The sequence below is a fragment of the Gnatocerus cornutus genome, chromosome 9, assembly GCF_029298725.1.
Source record: "Gnatocerus cornutus isolate USDA-ARS CGAHR chromosome 9, icGnaCorn1.1, whole genome shotgun sequence".
Lineage (NCBI taxonomy): Eukaryota > Metazoa > Arthropoda > Insecta > Coleoptera > Tenebrionidae > Gnatocerus > Gnatocerus cornutus.
The window spans coordinates 11,194,030-11,217,171 of NC_142241.1; the positions used below are offsets into that span (position 1 = coordinate 11,194,030).

At 34.8% G+C, this 23,142-nt stretch overlaps 1 protein-coding gene across 1 annotated transcript in view; it reads right to left on the minus strand.

Moving 5' to 3' along the window:
• Positions 1-1,427: 1,427 nt before the first annotated feature.
• Positions 1,428-23,142, minus strand: part of Ret (protein kinase receptor Ret oncogene) — a 30,236-nt gene continuing 8,521 nt past the window's right edge. Inside the window, exons 2-16 of the mRNA XM_088046004.1 lie at positions 12,192-12,404; positions 11,648-12,141; positions 8,576-8,747; positions 8,434-8,528; positions 8,132-8,247; positions 7,901-8,080; positions 7,025-7,231; positions 6,772-6,932; positions 3,461-3,978; positions 3,289-3,403; positions 3,043-3,232; positions 2,811-2,988; positions 2,632-2,761; positions 2,069-2,443; positions 1,428-2,021 (exon numbers count right to left, since the gene is read on the minus strand). Coding sequence (XP_087902130.1) covers positions 1,780-2,021; positions 2,069-2,443; positions 2,632-2,761; positions 2,811-2,988; positions 3,043-3,232; positions 3,289-3,403; positions 3,461-3,978; positions 6,772-6,932; positions 7,025-7,231; positions 7,901-8,080; positions 8,132-8,247; positions 8,434-8,528; positions 8,576-8,747; positions 11,648-12,141; positions 12,192-12,404 — 3,386 coding nt within the window. The 3' untranslated portion in view covers positions 1,428-1,779. The remainder of the gene's footprint in view (positions 2,022-2,068; positions 2,444-2,631; positions 2,762-2,810; positions 2,989-3,042; positions 3,233-3,288; positions 3,404-3,460; positions 3,979-6,771; positions 6,933-7,024; positions 7,232-7,900; positions 8,081-8,131; positions 8,248-8,433; positions 8,529-8,575; positions 8,748-11,647; positions 12,142-12,191; positions 12,405-23,142) is intronic.

Consider the following 23,142-nt stretch of genomic DNA (forward strand, 5'->3'; position numbering starts at 1 on the left):
AATCGAGAAAATTTCAGTTTTAAATCTAATTCGGTCGATATCTCGCTTATTTATGGAGCAATCTTAAACTACTGCTGCTTAATTTACGCAGAATCCAAAACTGGGCGCCAATTTTACGTACGTCAATAAATAACCGAATTAGAAGCGTTTGAAATTGCGGTTAATGAATTTTTAGTTTCAAAATGTTTAAAGCTTAATATCTCTAAAAGTATGACAGATATTAGGAGGTGTTCACCATCGTTTTTCTCGCGCTTTTTTAATAAGAATCCGATCCTAACTCTAATTTAAAAAATTAAAATAAATAAAAAAATATCATAGACCAAAGGCTTACGGTTTTAGTCACTTTTTTTATTTTTAAACGTTAATATCTCCGTAACTATGATAGATATCAAGATGCAATTTTCACCATCGTTTTCTTCGTTCTTGAGCGTTCTTAAGAATTATATATTAAACAATCAGAATTTGTAGTTTCAAAGTTGCCAAAAAAAATCAAGTTTCTAAATCTAATTTGGTCGATATCTCGCTTATTTATAGAGCAATCTTAAACTATTGATACTCATTTTATGTAAAATGGCACGCAGAATTACTGGGCTATATATACTCCTCATTTATTTTGAATACCACATTTCAAGGTCATAATTTGTGGAAATTGTGGAGCTCTACGGCAAATTTGAGAAGATTTATCCACTGAATTGAACATAAACGAGTACTGGAACACCCAAAGACCTGTTCGTGATTGTTTTCAATACATAAATCCTCTTAAATTTGTCGTAGAGCTCTACAACTGTCACAAATTTTGACCTTGAAATGCGGTATTCAAAATAAATGAGAAGTACAGATAGGTTAATAAATATAACCGAATTAGAAGCGTTTACATTTTCGACTAGTGAATTTAAATCTCGTTAGAAATAAACATCGAATCCTCTGAAACTAAGAAAGAGTGAAAGATGGGGTTTCCTCCATCGTTTTGTTTTCACCATTTTACATAAAAATTCGGTTTCAACTCGAACTAAAAAAATGAAAAAAAATTCAAACCCCAAAGGTACCTAATAGATTTAAACATATTTTTTTCGATTTTTAAACCTAAACATTTCCGGAACTATTACAAATAGAAAAATGGAGTTTTGACCATTATATTCCTCGCCCTTCAGCTCTTATGAATCATGTATATCAAGATCACAACGTTTTAAATTGAAACTACCACTAAGAAACTTATGCAAAGTAAAGATAGATAATACATGTGTTTTAATTTTAACATCTGCCCCCATTAATTTCTTATTTAATTTTAATTTAATGCATTAATATTAATTTTTTTTATTGTGCGCATGCTCTACAAATGTATATTTGGCTGCATAACCATATAACTCCTGCAACTAAAATATATTCTTTGGGCTGCTTGATGGTAAAAATTTTTCAGTTAAACAAAATAGAAATATAAACAATTTATTATTATTGTTTCATCAATACATCAATACATTCAGTTAATATCAAGCAGTCATATATTCAATGCAAGTTGTTACTTTATTAAATTACATAAAAATAGTTTATACGATTCTAGTTGACCCTTGAGGGTAAATCTCCTAATACTTTTGTCCTACCTAGAATGACATGATTATGGTTGTTTCACAATATAAAAATTTAGATATTTTGATTATTAGTAGGATGAAAAATGTTAGAAGTAACATTCTATATCCTACTATTTATTATTGTTAAGTGATAACACAATCTACAAATCACCAGCCGACCAAAGCCACTTTTATCACTTCGAAAAGTTCATCTTCAATTGCCTTTCCCAGCCATATCTGTGTAATATTGCGGAGAATCATTTGTAGGCGTTTGAACCTTTTTCGGAACCTTCACTGGAGTCTCATACCCTTGAGTATTGATATCATTCTGATTGTTGTCAGGCTCAACAAGCAGACTCGTGTTTTGTTGAAGCTTGTCTCGTGAACCGCACTTGATGTAAGACTGTGATTTCGACAAATAGTTTAAAGGATTTGTTTCGGATTTCTCCGAAGGATCTGAAAATGACAAAGTTAAACCCCACCAATTCCTCCTCGAGTTTTACCAGAACTGTCCTCGAACGGTGAGCAAAAGTAGCTTCGGTTGTGTATCGCGTTATTAGCTAAATCTAAGTACTCCACTTCATCACTCAACATTTTTTCCCAAAGTGCTGAGAGTTCTTGGAATGTAGGCCTCTGTTCGGGATCGACGTGCCAGCAGCTCCTCATTATATTATACAGAGTTGGGGAACAATTGTCCGGTCTTTCCATTCTGTACCCTTGCCGAAGTAAGTGGAAGAGATTTTGGACGGCGATTCCTGGGTAAGGGGTGGCTCCCAACGTCACCAACTCCCACACTAAGATTCCGAAACTCCACACGTCTGATTTATTGGTGTAGATGTGGTCAGAGAGCGATTCAGGTGCCATCCATTTCACGGGGACTACAAAAAGAGGGAGCTTAGAGATGATTAATGGCTTTCATTTAAAAGTTTAAGTCGTTGTGTGGTACGAACCAAAGAAAAACGAGATAATTCGTTTACCACTTTGATCAAATTTACATAAATTAAAAATGCGGAATTTTTCTTTGAGCTTTGTTTGAGCTGGACGGGTAATTACTGTGGATATTTACCTCGTCCTTTGCTTTTCTTAAAATATGCATCATCTTCGTAAATATCTCGCGTGAGTCCAAAATCGGATATTTTGCATATTTTGTCGGCAGCAAGCAGCACGTTCCTTGCAGCTAAATCTCTGTGGACCAACTGGAAAGGAAATTTTAACAAAACGCGACGTGGTACAAAAAACATTTACTTTGATCTCGCTTAAATAAGCCATTCCTTTGCATATCTGCCAAGCAAACGACAAGATCTCCTTCGGTGTGACTTTAGAGATGTTCGGTTCGTCGTAATGAATTTCAGTGTCGTCAAGGGTGGAAGTCGGTATTCTTCCACACTCAGATTTCAAATGGCGACTCCTTCGTAAATAATTCCTGCAACCCAATTCGCAAATAAAGTCGTTAGTTAGTGCCAGAGGTGGGATTTACCTTAAGGAACCGTGCTCGGCAAACTCTATAATCAAATAAATAGGACCACCTGGAGCGGTGCAAACACCAAGAAGACGAATTACATTAGGATGCGAAACTTCCTTAAGAAGTTGGTATTCTGAGAGGAGATCGTTGAGTTCGGATTCTCTCGCATCATCCTTGAGGGTTTTCACGGCTACGGTGCTGTTTCCTGCAAAATTAACTCACTTATCAACGAATCGACAGCTGAGTAAACTCCGAGCAAACCTGACTGGCCCGCAATATTCAGCGCTTTGGCTCTTAAAACTTTTCCGAATTCTCCTTCACCGAGAGTTTGTTCGATGATGAGTTGGTTTCTCGGGAACTCCCATTTCGGATCAGGCTGCAAATGTTAGCTCGTCTTACTACTAATGACAGACGTTATGTCGCATAACATTACCGCATACTTGTTGATGATATTCAATATGGCCGTGTCTGCTAAAGACGTGGTCATATCGAAACTTAATGGAATGGGATCGGGCGCAGACCGGTCTATATAATCAGAAAGAGGAGCGGACAGGTCTTGGTTTTCATCGCTAAATTTGTTACGGACGGCTTTATGAACGCTGTCCAATTTCCAACATATCACGATCAAAGCAACAGCTCCTCCTAAAAAGAGCACTCCGGCCACTATTCCGAACACGCAAGTTGTCCCACAACGGGCGAGTTCTATTCCCAAAATTTTATTAGTTGAATTGCTGGTTTGTCTGCTGACATTCGCTTGGACGGGCAAAGTTTGATTAATAGTGGCGGGAGGATCCCAGTTTTTCGTTGATTTCGGCTTTTTCGTCTGGTGGTTGACGTTGTATTCCATCGTGTTGCAGTGACAGGAAGTTTGGCTGCACGTGCAAACGCCACTGCCCCGGTAAATTCCCCGGCCGGTGGCGTTGTTCCTCTCCGAAGGGAACAAAATGTTCACTAAAAGTGAGCAATTATTTTACACAAAGTTTGTTTTTCATCATTTGATCTTATTTTCCGATTAAATACATTAGTTTAAACATGTTTTAAGCGTTTATTCATCAAAACTAGTGTTGGAAAAAATATTTGAGAAAATGTAGGTATGCAAAATTTGTTGTTTTTATCAATTGTGGCAGCAATTTTTTTGTGTTATTAAAAGTAATATAATTATAACAATATGTACTACGGGTAGCTACAGAAGATCTAGGTATGGATTTTAACGTGCGACATTTCTTCATATTGGTAAAAATTTAGAAAAAATTTCCATTTTTGAAGAAATTGAGTTCATTTGTATTTTATTTATTATTTTCTTTAATTAAATAAATAAAACATAATCTAATAAAATTAAAACATAATTTGACAATACAATGTAATTCAAATTATAACAAAGCTCTTTTATACAGGGAGGGCCAACAAAAAAGAAAAACAGAGGTGTTTTAGAACATTTACCCGTAGATTTTCAAAAAAACGCTGAGACAGTTCAATTTTGGTTAAGAGGGGGACATACAACACACGTAATTACATATTTCTACAGTCAACCCTCTTTGAGGGGTGAAATTCATTCCTTTAATTTTTAAAGATAGCTATACAGGGTCCGGCAACACTTGTGTCCACCCCCAAAATCATCTTTAATTTTAAAGATAAAATTTTCAAAATTTGCATACGCTCACAGTTGACGAAGCTCTAGAAGCTGACGCAAAATTTTAGGTAATTGTGAGGGTTTGTGTTATCAACCCCTAATTTATTTTTTTTTCAATATAAATATGTTTAAAATATCTCAGTTGTTATTTTAGATTCAATGCAAATTGTCTTCAAAATTTGAGAAAAAAATGCTGTTTTATCAAGTTAGTTTCCAATTTCATTACGTCAAAATTGGGAACTACGTTTGCACCCATCTGTCAACATCTTGTGTCACAAATGACATCTATCCTTTGGGTCGCTTTAGATTGTAACAAAATTGGTGAAATTGTCGCTTTGTCGATGTTAATTAACGATTTGTGGTGTCCATAAAGTGCAACATGCCCGTGTTAATCAAAATTAGCCTTTATAAAAGTGAATGAAGTGACTTGTGAAATTTTGGTGTAAACGTAGTTTGCCACTGCGCCGTCATAATTTTAAAAACTAACTTGATAAAGCAGCGTTTTTTTCGCAAATTTTAAACACAATTTGTATTTGATTTGAAACAAAAATTCAAATATTTTTGTTACAGTTATGTCGAAAAAAATTTGAATTCGCGAATATTTCCGCAAAAAGTCAAAAATCGCTAAAAATTAGACTTCTTGAGCGTCGCGACGCTAAACAAACCGTGATAAAAAACAATTTTTTTGTCAGCTTCTAGAACTTCGTCAACTGTGAGCGTATGCAAATTTTCAAAATTTTGTCTTTAAAATTAAAGACGATTTTGGGGGTGGACACAAGTGTTGCCGGACCCTGTAGAGCATGGCACTTTTTTGGAAAGGTCCATTAAAGAGCTTTACGGTGGTCACGCATTTTTTTTTTATTTTTTACTCCTATAAAAAATTAATAGAACTACATAGTTTCGATCAATCTAACAAAACATGAAAATAAGACTAAAGTACGTAAATTTCATTAAAAAAAAATTAACAAATTTTTGGTAAGCTCCATTTGAGGGGTGGAAATCACCCCAAAAATTGAAAAATACAGGAATAATAACAAGAAGGACAAAACAGAATTTTGGTACAAATCAACTTTTTCTTCCTACAATAGTTATTTGTTTCACAAGGCTAGAAAATGGTCTTTTGGAAATGCAAGGAAAGTATTGAAATTTCCGAGCATTTCTAAAACATTTTCTAGCCGTGTCAAACACAAAATTTTGTGCGCCGACAATTATTAATAGTTATTTCTTTTGACTTTGGTTTGAACTTGAAACGTCATTCCCTCATTTAGGGGAATTTCATCAGCTGGAAAATAAATGGTAGCACCCCATTTAAATCAAACGATTGCAGATTAATTTAAATTCAAATGTGTTTCAGCAAATTTTTGTGGTATCTTTGCTTAATTAATCTACCTTTATTACTTTCGAAGGTCATTGGCCTCCAAATCTGCACACAAATTGACACAATTGACATTTATGCAGCGATGCCAACTTGCAAAATAAAACCAACTATTTGGTTTGACATGTCACGTTTGACTGCCTAGACATTCAAAATGAATGAAAGTGAAAGTGTTCTCCTCCAACAATTTTTTTTGTATTCCTCTTGTACATTTTAAAGTATTTTTTTTAGTATTTCAGAAGTTATTCGTCGAGATTCATTTATTAATCGTTTCTAATTATTTTTATAGGGGTTAAACACAAAAAAATTGTATACCACCGTAAAGCTCTTCAATGGACGAGATGTCATGTCCTATATTTATTTTTTAAAATTAATGAAATTAATTTCACTCCTCAAAGGGTGCATGTAAAAAGGTATAATAACTTGTATTGTATGTCCCCCTTCCAACTAAAATTGACCTGTCTCAGTTTTTTTTTAAATCTAAGGGTAAACGCCTCAAAACGTCTTTGTTTCGTTTTCGTTGGCTCACCCTGTATAATCATTTTTTACACCAGATTTGGTAAAACAGAAAAAAGTAAAGTTAATGCTTTGTTGTTAAAATCGATGTCTCGATGAAATAGTCGGTATTTTCTGAATCAGGTAAGTCTAATTTATCAAAAACAAAACCAAAATTCAGAGGAACAACTTTTTAAATTTTTGTTACTATGTGTTATTAGAGATTATCTTAGTTATTATCCACCTTCGCAATCCTGAGGACAAATGGAGTCATGCAACTTCTCCAACTCGTCGCAGATCCCGTCCGGACAAGTCTCCACATCCGACGTGCACGTAGAATACAAAGTTGTACTTTTATTCGAAGGGTTTCTTTCACCCCTCCACATGCATCTCTGCGGATCCTGTCTGGAACAATAAACCCCCACATGATATCACCCTTCCAATTACCGCGTTTAATAATAAAATCAATTTTATTACAACGAGTCATCGCCCTTTACCTGCTTTTAACACTCGATGATCCTCCGGTGGAAATCGCACACGACTTTGAACTTAAACACTTCTTCGGGGTTGAGATTTCCGCACAGGAGCCCCAATCGGTGATGTCGACAGTGTCGGTACAAGTTTCCGTGGGTTCATCAACGATATGGACTTCGATTTCGTCGAATTTCTGAGTTTTGGTGTTAGCGATCCAGGAAATGTTCAATCTGAAATTCAGGATGGAGCTTTGCGTTGGAATTTGCTCGCATGGATGCGTTAAAAAGGATCGGTTTATGAAATTTCGTGGGAAACGCGGCTTTAAAATATAAAAATCCGTTGCGTTTTTTGTACTCTGAGTGCAAACTACTCAACGGAAAAGTTGCCAGAATTACGATGAAGTTAGGGGAATTGAAAAACATAATTCGGACTTGTTGCTGAGAAAGAACACAATTAAGAGTTTTTTCCCTGGGGAATAAATTTTTAGGCTTCCACCTTCACGTCGAAATTTTATTTGGTTTTCACGCCCACGCGGGGTCTTGGATGACCAAGTAAAATATTTGCGCTGAATTTTACTGCCCGTGACCGTCGTTTCCAATAATCGTAGAATCTTCGCGTCTTTATTCAAAATAAACAAACTGAACTTGGAGCGAAATACCGAACTGCACTCGTACTGTGAACTTTGGAATTTCCTGGAGAACCACTTGGGAAAGCAGGATTAGAATAACGCATTATCTAGATATAAATATTTGTGTGAACAGTTAGGCAATAAATTTCGGGCACAAGTGGAAGAAATAAATAACAACATGAAAGTGCATGGACTTAAGTTTTTCCGGTCTGCATCGAAATGGTAATGCTAGCAACATTCCGGGGTCCCGGATTATCTTTCGATTGATCACCTCACGTATTCCGGCGCATTCCTTAAATTTCCGGCGTCGTGAACAAAAACAATCCCTCCAGAGTAGGTCACGTTGAAAATGTCCTTGTGCTTGGGCACGATGGGCTCTACAGTAAAGTTTTCTAATCCATTTATATTCTTGAGGGCTGGTTGTGTTAATCTGGCTAAAGGAGCCGCAGTTCTACAAAACGTTTACTTATCTAACACCCCAAGCTTAGAGTAAGATAATCACCTGAAGATCTTGACTTTGTTGCTGGGGTAGAGTTGGGGCGGCTTCATTTTTTTCTTGTACAATTCGGGATGAAAGCCAGACTCATTGGGGAAATGCAAATCAATGGGGACGCTCACCTGGAATTAACTCGAGTGCATTAAGATCATAATCGAAGTATTAACCTCGATCTTATTAATCTATTGGTTGCTGCATAAACAACATAAAACGTGACGAGTTTACACAATATTTATGTGACGGACATAAAGTGCAATATCATCTAATTTGGGGTGAGGTAACACGTAATGAATTTAAACTGGACTCACGGTGTTATTTCCATTAACGAGGGCGGTGTCGTTCAGCTGGAGCACGACAGAGTAAGTCCACTTTTCTATCGGTGCGGTTTTCGTGAATTTTAATTCTGGAAAAAGGTTTTTCAGGCATGAAATCGCCTCGAACTAGACTTACTGCAATGGACGGCAGTTTGCACTTCCTGCCAATGAATGTGATCGTCCTCATACTTGTTGCATTCAGCTTTAAGGATTTTTAGCCTGTCATTGAGAACAGTCGGTTTATATCTATTGACAGCAACGGAGTCCTTGTCGCTGAAAATTAAAGACTGGTCTTGCACCACTTGATCCTGCAAATCAAATCGTTTTATTGCTTAAACATACTGTTTTCGACAAGTTTAATGGACTGAATTATTCCATTTCAAAGCTTCACTGAGCATTTCCACCTGTACACTTTAAATGGAATTTATGCTGGCATCAAATAGATGTATCATTTTGTTTTAGTTTAGTTTCAGGCGATAAGGCTCCAGTTTACGACATTCTCCGAACTTCGTCGCGCCTATCACACGATTTAAATAGCATTTAACGGTGGAGGTTTGGATTTAGTGTTGTCGCAGTGCAGATGCCATCTAACTAACGAAATAAAAATCTTTCGGTCCAAAATCCACACTATTTAATCTCTTTGTTTCGTCGTTGAATTCGAAAGTTTTGCAAAATGATCCAGATAATCGCGAGATTAAACAACATTTTCAGAGACGCTTCCGTGGAATGTTTGGATCGTATCGTATTTTAATATAAGATATACGATGCCTCTCGTGCTCATTTTATGACTGGCCTCTTTCACGGAGAGAAAAAGAGGCTGAGACGTGAATTAAGTATAGTTTGAAAACATGGCATAGATGCGAGAATTATTGAATTATAGCCCTTGTTATTAGTTTTCTAGAAAAATGCGGTGTATACAAAGCAGCTGGAAGACAGAGTTTTATTATTTTTTAATAACACGCTGTCGTGCGACGCTTTTATAGAAAATTAGAATTTGGAGTCACCGCCGCGCCGCAGCTTTTAACTTTTAACTTTAACTATCAGCAAATGTAAAAGTTGAGGATCTGTGAAGGTTGTCAAACAGAAACTAACTGCAGCAGAAGCACACGTCTGGGATTTGTGCTGTGACAACTATAATTAGGTTAGTTGTGATAAGAGAAATTAGCGGTAATTAACTGATTCATTGCTAAATCAATAATATTTGAGATGTGTCATTTCAATTCTTGACGGCTCTTGTCATCCGTCTGTTTTAATTACGCGGAAGATGGAAATAAGGGGAGTTATTGCTAAATTAAAACTGCATTGTGGAGTTTTATTGTAATCTAGTTTAGATTCAGCGAAAAAATGATGAAGATAAAAGGACATGTTTTGCCCAGAAATAGAAAAAATCAACTCAATTCTGAAATTGAAATTATTTAGTTCGTTCTAAAATCTCTATATTTGTTTTAAAATTTTGCACTTTGTTACAGTTATGAACACTTTAGATGAAGTAACCTTGCCAAATTTTATTGTTACAACTTAAAAACTAACAAAAACACGAATTTTAATAACAAAAATCGAAAATATTTGGTCCGTCCTAAAATTAAATCTTTTAAAACTTCTATTTTTTTGTTCTAAAATTTTGCATTTCTGCAGTTAATAAGCTTCCTTAGTTAAGTAAGTAAGCTTTCTAAATTTTATAGAAATAAATAAAAAATTAACAAAAACACAAATTTTAATAAAAAAAAAAGTTGAAAATATTTGGTTTTTGGTGTATAGCATATAATCGGATTTATGACTATAATTTTTTGGACAATTTAAGACCAAAAATGATGCTGGCTTTTTTAAAAACAAAAATGGGGAGAGTGCAAGACTTTTGAACGTTAGTGTAGTTTAAGAGAGGTGGATAAAAGCAAAAATTCAATTTTTTTATTGTTTGAGTAAACATTTTTTTTTCGAAAAAAATTTACGATTTAATTTTTGACACCATTGCAAACAAAATGCGAGGAAAATGGTGGCAAAAACCGCGTTTTTATCTGTCAAAATTTCGGAGATATAGAGCTCCGATATTTCCGGTCTTTCAAAATTTTGGCTCTCTGGTTAGTTCAACAAATTTATTTCATATTTTATGACATTTTGAGATCTGTGCAAGTTGAAAGAGCGACTCACATAGACATTATGTTGTGTTTTCAGTCTTTTATGATATTTGCATATTTGTGTATCCTTGATGAAATAATTACTGTTTATGGACTAAAACGTAGTTTAGCGTAGATACATAATACTGTAAGAAAATGTCATCAGATTCTATTACACTCATATTTCTTCATCTTCTTCTTCTTAAGAGATTCTAGTTTTATTTGCCGGCAGTTTAATAGTGAAAGTAATGAACATTCAAAGGAAGCTCCTTCTAAATGCTTGTATTTACAACATTGGTGGATGCGCCAAATGGATCTATAACTTCAAGAACAAAATGTTAAGACTATTTTAATAGCTGTAGGTAAGTCCATTTACAATTTAAGTGTTTCATATCCATAAATAAAACCACAAGCTCTAATGGAACTTAGCGCGTCTGTATCAAACGAGGAATATAATTTAATAATGTTAAGTATATTCGGAATGACTGCACATTGTCATCCACGAGCTTTGTTTAATAAGTTTCCTGTATGAACGTGAATGTAACTTGGTATATCCATTTATTACTGCACAAAAAACACACACAATGAGCTTCCTTTGTTAGTTTTACCGTCGAAATTTTACATATTCCAAATATTTTTAATATAAACCCCGGTGAATATTTATAGGCTATCTTAGGTACATTTAATTACGAAAAAATTAAGAGGCTCCGTTATTTCAACCCTCCAGACAATGATAAATAGTCGTCGTCTCCAATTACCTTATCTGAACCTCTGCCTCTAACGACACGTCACTAATTTCCTGACTTATTATACCCTTTCTTAGAGCGCCCCATTATGAAAATTACGACTGACTTCAGTGCGTAGTCTAAACCTCCAACTATTCTCGGTATGTAAAGTTTCAGTAGTTCATTTAAGACAATGTTTTCCTCATTGAGGCTGTAATTGACTTTATGTAAAAAAAAGAGCGGTGATGTTTGCGAGAAATGGCAGAAATGTCGATGAATTATAAATATTTCAATTTCCTGGGAATCTTAAGTAGCCGCAGATTTAGTATTTCTTGCTGCGAAGGAGCTCATTTTCGATAAAAAACTCACCTTAAAAACGTGCCGAGAAGACATATTTATCTTTATAACTTTTTCTTGGGCTTTGGGAGGGTTGTCATCCACATCCAGAACTGCCACAACAAGAGTCTTCGTGACGTTTCTTATAGAGTGTTTGGAGTTTTCAACAGTGCATAGCACCTCCAGGACGTGTCGTGATTTATTTTCTCTATCTAACCACTTAGTAGACTCAATGGTGTGTAAACCCCCTTTGGACAGTATTCGAAACTCTTCGTTTTTGCTGAGTAAAGTGTAGTTAATTTCGCAAGTTGCACACATCTTCCTCAAGAACGGTGATGATAAGGATCCAATCAACCCTGGCTGTGTATTTTCAACAATCTGATACCGCACTGTCTTCCAAAAACATAAATCTTCCACAATAAAATCGCAATCGAAAGCTTCAAGCGGCTGCAACTCTAAATTCAGAAATCCAGTTTCTTTATTGGAAATGTCCTGTACGGCTATCTTCGCTGAAATGTCGTCGAGATCTGCAACTGACACGTTAATCTAACATTGCAATGTCTGTTTTACACCGTACTTTCAACGTTGCTTTTGAAAAATTGCTCAACAAAACTGACGTCTCCTCTTGGCGAGATTTCAACAAACTTGTTACCTTCGACGATGGAATAGTTGAACGGAAAGTTTCCGATCGCGGAAAAAGTAGCCAAGGGCTGTTTGTTTAGGGGAAACTTTCCCTTATCTATTGGGATGGTTACATTGATATCTCGCATGGTGAAGTAGACGGCGTCCGCTGCAATCGAAAAAGCACAACAATAAATCGCTTGTGGGGGCGAAATTTCGGTGTAATTCAAATTCAGCGAGCTTTACATGAGTTCACGTCTCGTTTTCCCTGAATCCTGGCGAAATATGGTCCTCTCAGTTTCCGCTTGTTACATGTGATTTATTACGGGATTAAGACGCAATCGGGATGTCGCGAAAGAACCTTTCAGGAGAGGACGTCAATCATGGGGAACTTTTATGAGGGATACTATTTTGGTACAATCATTAATAACAAGTCGGGGATAAATCGGTTTATTTAGCGTGAAGTTAGACGAGCTTCAAGTCATTCATTCTGGATGCGACTTTATATAAAGTTGTAATGCGGTCATTTTAACGAAATGTAAAAATTGGCGGTTTTGAAAAATGGTGGATGCGCCGAAGACACAAAACTTACAATTCTGGTAATTTTAACTCTAAGGCAATGAAATTTAGGGAACTTAATACCCTACAACTGCCCATTCTGTGTACCAAATTACAAGAAAATTGAACTAAAATGACAAATTTAATGATTTTTTTATCTACAAATTTCATTTTCCTATCACTGCATAACCAAGTTATTTTGTTAAAACAACTAATTGGTGTTATCAGATTTCCCTAATTTTTATTTAAACTGATCATGGTGTGAAAAGCGAAGAGCTGGTGGAAAAATCGATGTCATGTAATGACATGCGGACAAAAATAACGAAACAATTCCAAGAATTTTTCCGCCGACGCATTTGCAACTTTTAGCCTAATTTCACCCTACCCTCTATGACAGTTCTTCGACCCGAATCCTTTATCTCCCCATAATTGCGGCATTTCTAGTAATTGATATTTTTTCGGCACGAAAATCGCAAAGACAGGAGTGGCGTGCCGTTACGCCGGCTTTTCTAAACGATCCTTGCATGATGAATATCGATTTGTCGAGGCATTGTGGAACTTTGTGTCTGTTTTCAAGATAGTAATTAGCCCTTTTACGGCATAGGCAAGCTTTTAGCGAGGGTTTAATCTCGTCAATAATAATGCCTTCACGGTTTATGGTCGGTTAAATAAATGTAAAAGACGGAAATTGACCCGGTTAATTTCCCAGAATCATCATTATAATTAAATTTTCACCGGCCAAATTTCGAACGAGCAATTCCTTCTGTAAATGTGGAGTGGAATTTATCGTTATTGCAGAGATTAGAATAACCTCTGATACCAAATTAGCAAGTAATTCATGTGGGAAAAACCGATTTCGGACATTTACGAAAATGAAGCAGAATGTAGTTGTTCTATTACCCCTAATCGGTATCAGTAACATCATGGAAAATAAAAAGATTTGCTCGTTCATTCATGCTGACGCAAATTTAATCGTTTTATGTTTTGGGTGAAAAGATGTCACGACGTAATGACATGATGAAAAATTACAAAGTTGAATTATAAAAGTTGAAAATTGGAGAAATTAAGCTTTCAGATTGAACTTTGCTGACTGTTGGAAATTTCAAAGTGAAGATTACGTTTTATTGAGTCTGAACAGGATCTAAATACGTGGCTACAATAAAATTCGAGATTGTGTGGGGAAACATTTTAACTGAAAAATCGAGGCTTAATTCAATAAATTTCACAGGTTTATATATTTTTAGATGAATATAAAACATTGGTCACCCACATTGCCTCGTTAAAAATTAAAGATGACAAACAAAGGCGGTTGGTTCAAAGGTTAAAGGCCAAAGTGTGTTCGGGTTTTGGAGTAAATATTGCGCTTTCAAAGCTAACATTATTAGTATTGTTCATTTCAAAAATCTCGTCTCGACAACCAAGTTTAAAAGGTCAATGTGTAAATAGTATAGATCAACTAAGCAAAAAATCTAGTACATAAAACATTTTGAGCAGTCGTGAAGAGATACGGGAATTCGCACTTTTTGCAATGTTTACGGTGGATATGATTTTTTGCGCTTTGATTTGAGGATTTACATCGAACTTGTTGAAAATAGTTGAAAATATTTGGTTTGTTCTAAAATAAAATTTTCGAAAAATCTCTATTTTATATTCTAACATTTTGCATTTTGGCACCATTAACAAAAACATCGGAAGTAATAATCTACCCAAATTTCATTGTAATACATACCTTGAAAACTAACAAAGATATGAATTTTAATAACAAACCTAATAAGAATACATATCAGAGTTTGAGAGAAATTTAGCAACAGGTAGTATAATAAATATTTAAGGTATGGTCGACGGAACCGTTTTTCTAGGATTTTGATAAAACTTTGCAAATGTTTAGAATAGAGGTACACTAGCAACTCCTCAAAATTATAAATCGATCTACCGTACAATTTTCGAGAAAATCGAACTCAAAGTGTCATAAGATTACATGAAAAAAGTTTGTTTTTGTCGTTAAAATTTTAACGCTTCCTAGGATTTTCATAAAAATCTCCCATAATATTGTCTGGATGTTAAGAAGGCAGTTAGCATTTGCAAAATAAATTTTTACCGTACAGTTTTTTCTTAAAATAATAAAGAAATCCGAAAGTGACACTTCAACAGTCTACATGGGTCACTGAGACAACGTTTCTCAACTTCGAAATCTGCACTTGTTGCCTTCCAATAAACGTCTCTATAACACTTTCCGGAGAATTTTCACAATCGTTTGCCAATAATTTTTTTTTTAGAAATTGTTATTTTCAAGGCGAAGCAGAAACATGAGAAATCCTTTCAAAAATTCGTAATTTTAGTAATTTTAGTACTACAGCTATCAAACTTGGGGAAATTACTAGCTTTTAATCGAATAATAACTCTGTCAAATTGCAACATTGTAGATCAAAAAACACAAATTTTAGAAATTTTTATTTTTAATGCCAAGCAAAAGTCGTTTCATTTATTACGCTCGGTTATGACAATAGGGCCACCTGATTATTTTTTGTTCGCTCAAGAAAAAGGTGGTTTTGTTATATGAATAAGCAATTAGAAAATTACATATTAATTTAACTATTGGAATCAGTTGTGTTTCGACTTTTGATAAAGACGGTCGTTTCGGTGATTTGTGCTACAGAGTGCTGCTCTGAGAAAATATCTTGCAAGGTAAAGTACTACCCTATATTATTTTCAAGAGTTTTCAATTCAGCGAAACGTTAGGCTCGTTCGATTGTCTATTTTTTCAGTTCGTGGGCGTTGACAAAAACATTTTAATATACAGAGTGTTTATGCTTAGTAATAATCGGAATTTAAGAGAAGTTAGATACATTAAATCTTTTTTGTTCTTACAAATGTTTATCTAAGATCTTTGTTTGACTGTTGAATACAATGAACAAAATTAGAAGGTTGCTCAAAGAATTTTGGAAATTTTTCATTTAGACGAAAACATTTCTTAAAATTAGCCACCCAATATTAATTTTGCGATTTAAATTTTATTTGAAAGCACATATGGAACTCAACTTTATAATCGTGTTCTGTACTAGAAATTTAGTTTTCTTTCCTTGGATCTTTCGTAAAAATTTCCATAGTCGTCTCACGCCACCGTACTGGAATTCACTTAGGTCTCATGTATTCATTTCATCCTTCAATTACGTAATTAGTTGAAGGTCAGACAAGTTGAGCAGTACCGCATCATCGACAAGCAATTCGTTTTTTGGCAAAAAAGAGTTAGATAGCAATACTGATAACTTCGCTCTTATTGTGCTCAATTTCAAGTCCAATTATATAAAAAAGGTCACACTAATAAACCTTTGTTGAAATATGACAAATTCGCTAAAAATCCTGATGTGACCCAGACTCCTTATTGCATACTTAACAAGGAATCAAAATCAGCGTCTCAGCGAAAATCAAATGATTAAATTTTGTGGCATAGTGAAATCAGTGCTTCATTATTTATTATTTAGGCGTGTTCGGAGTTTTGTTTTAAAAATTCGAAATTATTAAATCTGATTATTGCAAGCAGTCTAAATACAAGTTTTCAATGTAAGGGAACAGTTTTGACAAAAATTGCATTGCATTTTTTGGTAATTGATTGGTTTTAATATTGCCGAAATGGTATTTTCCGCAAGTTCTTGAAATGAAATGTCTTTTTAAAACAAAAACCTGTTTATTTTTTGCTCGCTCAAGAAAAAGGTAGTTAGCCAATTGGGAAATTACATAATAAATCTCATTATTAGAATCAGTTGTGTTTCGACTTTTGATAAAGACGGTCGTTTCGTGCTGCTCTGAGAAAATATCTTGCAAGGTAAAATACTACTAAGGTAATTTTAGTGCTACAGTTATGAAATTTCGGGAAATTACTAGTTTTTAATCAAATATTAACTCTGCCAAATTGCAAAATTGTGAATCAAAAGACATAAATAGAAATTTTTATTTTTAATGCCCAAATGCTTTACTAAAATTGATAACTCTCGTAATTTTAGTGAAATTTCAGGAATTACGACTTTTGAAACTAATGTAAAGTTGAAAAATCTGTTTTGTCTACCCATCGTATATTTGGATTTATTTTGGAACTCGACCTTCTGAAAAATCGTTGTCATTCATTACCCTTGGTTATGGCATGGCAATAGCGCCACCTGATTAGGTACTTTTTGTTCGCTCAAGAAAAAAGTAATAGTTTTTGTTATAAGCAATTAAGAAATCACATATTAATTAAAACAGTTGTGTTTCGACTGTTGATAAAGACGGTCGTTTCAGAGATGTGTGCTACAGAGTGCTGTTCTGAGAAAATATTTTGTAAGGTAAAGTACTACCCTATATTCATTTATTGACATTTTGGAGAATTTTTAATTCAGAGAAACGTTAGGCGCGTTTGATTGTGCATTTTTTGACTCGTTTCTATTAACAAAAGCAGTTTACTATACAGAGTGTTTATGCTTAGTAATAATCGGGTTTTAAAGGACGTTAGATACATTTAAACTTTTTTTTTCATTCAAATGTTTATCTAGGATCTGCGTTTAACTGTTGGATATGATGAACAATCTTTGAACATGGCTCTTAGAATTTTGAAAATTTTTTATTTAGACGGAAACATTTTTTTTTAAATTAGTCGCTCAATATTAATCTTGCAATTCCAAATTTATTTTAAAACTCAACTTTATAATCGCGAGAATGGGTAAGATTCATTTGACTGAAGTGTTACTAGAAATTCTGTTCTTTTTTTGGTTGGATTTTTCGTGAAATTTCCATAGTGGTCTCACGCCACCGTGCTGGCATTCTTTTAGGTCTTACGTATTAATTTCTTTCTGCAATTATGTAATTAGTTGAAGGGCAGACAAATTAAGCGTATCGAACCACCGACAACAATTAGGTTTTTTTTGACAGAAAAAAAGTTGAATAAGAACACTGATAAATTTATAATAAAAATAATTTGCTTTTCGCTAAAAATCCTGATGAGAATCAAAATCACTTGCGTCCCAGTGAAAATCAAATGTTTAAATTTTGTTGCATAGTGAAATCAACGCTTCATTATTAATTTTTTACGCGTGTAAGTATCGTTTAAAATCGACGTGCTTTAAAAATTCGGAATTTTGTTTAATGTGTTATTATTAAATCTAATTATTGAAAAGCAGGCTAAACACAACAAGTTTTTATTGTAAGGAAACAGTTTTAAGAAAAAATGTGTCGTATTTTTCGGTAAAATTTTGATTGATTAGTTTCAATATTTCCCACTTTTGAAAACGAGAGGCGAAATAATAACGAATTGCCGTCTTTAAAATATAGCAATTCTCCGTACGTTTTAGTCTTGTTTTTTAACGCAGAATACGTAATTGATTGGAGCTGCATTGTTCCTAATTAGTGAAAAGGAAGGTCAGTTACAAATAGATTAGGAGTGATTTTTTTTCAAAAAAAAGAGTTACATAATCGTTATCTAATAACGCTTGTAAAGCCATCATTTATTTAGTTGTGCTCTGAATTTTGAGTGAGAAAAACGTGCTTCGGACTTTATTAATTAATTAAAGGTAGGACTTGTACGGTGGTTTAAAAGTAAGCGTGTATTGTTTGTACATAAATATTCGATCCTTTTACTTAATACGTATTTATTTGTTGCAGATATCATCCTAACTTCGGAATTTTACTCGAAATCTTGAACAATGTAAGACGAAGGATTAAGGTAGGACAGTTTAGTTGCATCTTTCTAGTTCACTGTTCTTGTTGCATTTTTGCATCATTTCTTCATTTACCAATTTTATCTTTTTTATTGTTTTTCTTAGTCTCATGTCTATTGAAAGGAAATTCCTCCTTTCTATGAATTTTTGCGTTTTGCCACCTGAACTTCAATTTCCTCTCTTTTTAATACTGGAAAACTCTGTTCAGTTCTTTTATACCAACACAACAATGAACTTCTATTTCCTCTCTTTTTAATACTGGAAAATTCTGTCCAGTTCTTTTATACCAACAAAACAATGAACTTCTATTTCCTCTCTTTCTTAATACTGGAAAAGTTTGTCCAATTCTATTATACCAACACAACCATGAACTTCTGTTTCCTCTCTTTTTAATACTGGAAAATTCTGTCCAGTTCTTTTATATCAACACAACCATGAACTTCTATTTCCTCTCTTTTTAATACTGGAAAATTCTGTCCAGTTCTTTTATACCAACACAACCAAGGGGAAAACAAGTAGGTAGACAAAATTGGGGTATTAGATACACACACATTTTGCGTGAGTTTATGGAAACATCCATGTATGTTCTGTATTCTGCACATAATTTAACATCACTACACTTGCTGCCACCTACCCTGTACACTTAAGCATACCAACACTAGAAAGGGGATCCACGTTCATCCACGTAGGCACACACATTTAGGAAATTAGGTACCTTTTGCGTGCGTCTATGGAAACATCCATGCATGTTCTGTAGCCGACACATTAGTTTGTCAAGTTACGGCATTTACAGAGTCTTCTAAAGGTGTTCAGTTTGTGTGAGCTAATGATGCGACGGTGTCAATCCGATACCGACCAGCAGACGTCGGGTACGAATGACTTCATTTGCAGCTCTAAACTCTCAGAGCGCATTTAGTTGAAGCTGTATCTGCATATCTCCACGATTTGACTTTAGAGGGGGTGGATGAACCTTAAGGCGGGGGGATTTAGCTAGAAAGCCGAAGGAGAATTCCGGTCGCATCACATGCTAACCTAGAAACAGGGCCAATGTTAGTCATTCAATACCCCAGGCTCGGATTGTGTTATACCATAATGGTTGGAACGGAACTATTGAGGTATTTTGTTTTCATTTCTCCAACACTGGTTGGACAGTATTCATTTGGCACCACCGAAAAACTGGCCTCGACTGGACAATTGGTAGCCGACAGACCTTAGTATGTGGGCGCGCGATGAACGAACATCATGTTGAGGGGGACGAGGACACTATAGGGACGGGAGTTTAGCTAGCTGTCGTTTGAAAGCACAACTGCCCTTCGAATCAAAATTTACCATAGCGTTCAGAATAAGTTTAGAATCATTTTAGGTAATTTATTTTTCAAGGCGGTTAACTAGGAGTTTGTTTGAAAGTAAATGTCCGGTTAGTTTTGCTAGAAGGGTGGACACACTTTACGGGACACCTTGGTCAAGATGCTCACTCACGGGATAAACTTTTGTTTCGTTAAACATGGTGGACTTCCGGGAGCTGAGTTCATTTTGAATCCACCAAGATCCCCTACGGTGTCTGTGTTCGCGAAAAAGGGGTGTATTTTGAGACCAAAAATGGGGGGAGAAACACCTGAATTTCATTCATTTTTTCTTGCCACTTTACACTTTTCAACTCCAACTTTGATGAGTCACTCTGCCCAACCACCCATTCATTCCCCATCTGAGCACTTTTTTTTATTAAATTTTCCTCCATTAAACCATTTTACGACGTTTCTAATTTTGTCATTTTATCTATTTCAATGTTCTTCTTTTTTCTTATTAAAAAATAGGGGGAAAGTCACCCGAATTTCATTCATTTTTTCTTGCCACTTTACACTTTTCAACTCCAACTTGTGTCCTATTTGTTCAATCTTCGATGAGTCACTTTGGCCAACCACCCATTCATCTCAACACTATTTTTATTAAAATTTCCTCCATTCCACCATTTCGACGTTTCTAATTTTGTCATTTTATCTATTAATGTTCTCTTTTCTTCTTAATATTCCTCCTATTTTAATTTCATTATTAATTTCGAATGCCGACATTTTTAGTGCGGGAGATAGTTCAGTTCAGTTTCTGTAGTGTCTTAAAAATAAAATTAAAATCGTTTTTAAAACAAAGTGAGTGAGTGGTTCCTGATTCCTGTTCCTAGAGGGGGATGCAGTGGTAGGAGCCTGTCGATGGAGCTTTGGGATCAGGATTAAAGGGTAAGTTAACTGCTAACTTTAAAATGTTAGTTCAAATTTCTAATAAAAAAATTTTCTTGCAGTAAGTCCGTGTACGAAGACGATGGCGACGTTGGATCTCACAAGGTAGGATTTTTCCTTCTGGGTGACGGGATTTGAACGACGATGAACCTCGCGATAGGAGTTGTTCGCGGAGTGTAAGTGCATTCGTTTTTTGACAAGTGGTAGTGGTAGTGACACTGTGCAAGTTAATATGCAGGTAAGACTAAACTGTGTTTACCTAAATGAATATAATTTCACCTCTTTACAACTCTTCGTAAATTCGGAACTTCCGCGAGTGTCAAAGTTAAAAGTCGAGTTCTGCGAAACAGTGCCGAAGTTCTTTTTAGTGAGCGAGCTATTTTAGTGTCTTAAAGCTAAAATTAAAACCGTTTTTGAAACAAAGTGAGTGCGTGCTTCCTGTGTCCTAGAGGGGGATGCAGTGGTAGGAGCCTGCCGACACAGCTTCGGGATCAGGACTAAAGGGTAAGTTAATAAAATTTGTGATTTTTGTAATTTTAGTGCTACAGCTATCAAATTTGGGGAAATTGCTAGTTTATTAATTGCAACATTGTAGATCAAAGGACACAAATTTTAGAAATTTTTATTTTCAAGACAAGCCGAAACTATAAGAAATTCTTCTTTAAAACTCGCAATTTTGGTAATTTTAGTGCTACAGCTATGAAATTCCATCGTCAATTTGAAAAGGCGAGTAAAATGACTAATAAAACATTTCTATTGCAGTAAGTCCGTGTACGAAGATGACGGCGACGTTGGATCTCACAAGGTAGGATTTTCTTTTTTTTGGTGTTGGGATGTTGCGCTTGCGGTTTTTCGCGGAGTGTAAGTGAACCCGTTTTTTGCGCAGTGGTAGTGTTAGTGCTGTTGTGTTAGTGTGTGTTAACATGCAGGTAAGAGATTAACAGTCGCCTAAATGTAAGACACAATATCTGCATCTGTCCCAAATTTAACACAGCCAATGTAAATTTTATAATTGTCACTAACTGATTCTATACAAAGTTTGAAAACACCTTCGTGATTTACAAGCCTTTATTTTATTTATTTAATAAATAAATTAAAAACTTATAAATTACGAAGGTGTATATATATTATTATGGCTATTATTATTATTATATATATTTATATTTAATTATTATTAATTTTATCTTTCATCAAGCTTTTTCATTTGCTCCGAAAATTAGGCTTGACTGCAGATGTCAGATTTTGCATTTAAGCGACTCCTATAAGTAACTGTCTTTATCACTTCTTGAAAACGAAATTGTTAGGTAAAAGACAACTATGTCCAGGTAAGCACACCATTTTATATTATTTTATCACATAAATAAACAATTATTTTTTAGGTTTAACTCCGCCTGCAGCGTCCTGGGGTCTGTTTCATAAAAATAACTCTGCTAATTTACAATTAGAAGTTGATAAGTGTTTGAACACCTTAGTAATTTATTATAGTAAGTTTTTATGGTACAAACCCCCTGGGGTACATTCCGTATCACTAAGGACGCTGTTGCCGGTCCCAAGCCCGAAAAAAGGAGGAGGGTTTTTCGGCTATTTTAGGAAGGAATCTGCCCATTGTAAAACCGCTTTTGAGGATTATTTCGCGGTTGGAGAAAAAACTGGAAACATAGATGACACCAACTTGTCTATGATTATGGAAGCCAGTTTTGTCATGGAGGAATGAAGATGTTCAAAGTGAAGACGAAATATGAGAAATCCTTCACTAAAAATCGTAATTTTAGTGCTACAGCTATGAAATTTGGGGAAATTGCTAGTTTGTGATCAAATATTAACTCTGTCAAATTTCAACATTGTAGATTAAAAGACACAAATTTTAGAAATTGTTATTTTCAAGGCGAAGTAGAAACATGAGGAAATCTTTTCAAAAATTCGTAATTCTGGTAATTTTATTGATACAGCTATTAAACTTGGGGAAATTACTAGTTTTTAATCGAATAATAACTCTGTCAAATTGCAACATTGTAGATCAAAAAACACAAATTTTAGAAATTTTTATTTTTAATGCCAAGCAAAAGCCGTTTTATTTATTACCCTTGGTTATGGTTATGACAATAGCGCCACCTGATTATTTTTTGTTCGCTTAAGAAAAAGGTAGTTATATTATTACTACAATTAGGAAATTACATATTAATCTCATTATTGGAATCAGTTGTGTTTCGACTTTTGATAAAGACGGTTTTCAAACTATGTAAAGTTGCCAAATTTGTTTTGTCTACCCATCGTATGTTTGGATTTATTTTGGAACTCTACCTTCTGAAAAATCGTTGTCATTCATTCAAACCGTTGTCGGTTATGGCAATAGCGCCACTCAGGTACTTTTTGTTCGCTCAAGAAAAAAGATAAAGTTTTTGTTATATGCAATTAGGAAATACATATTAAT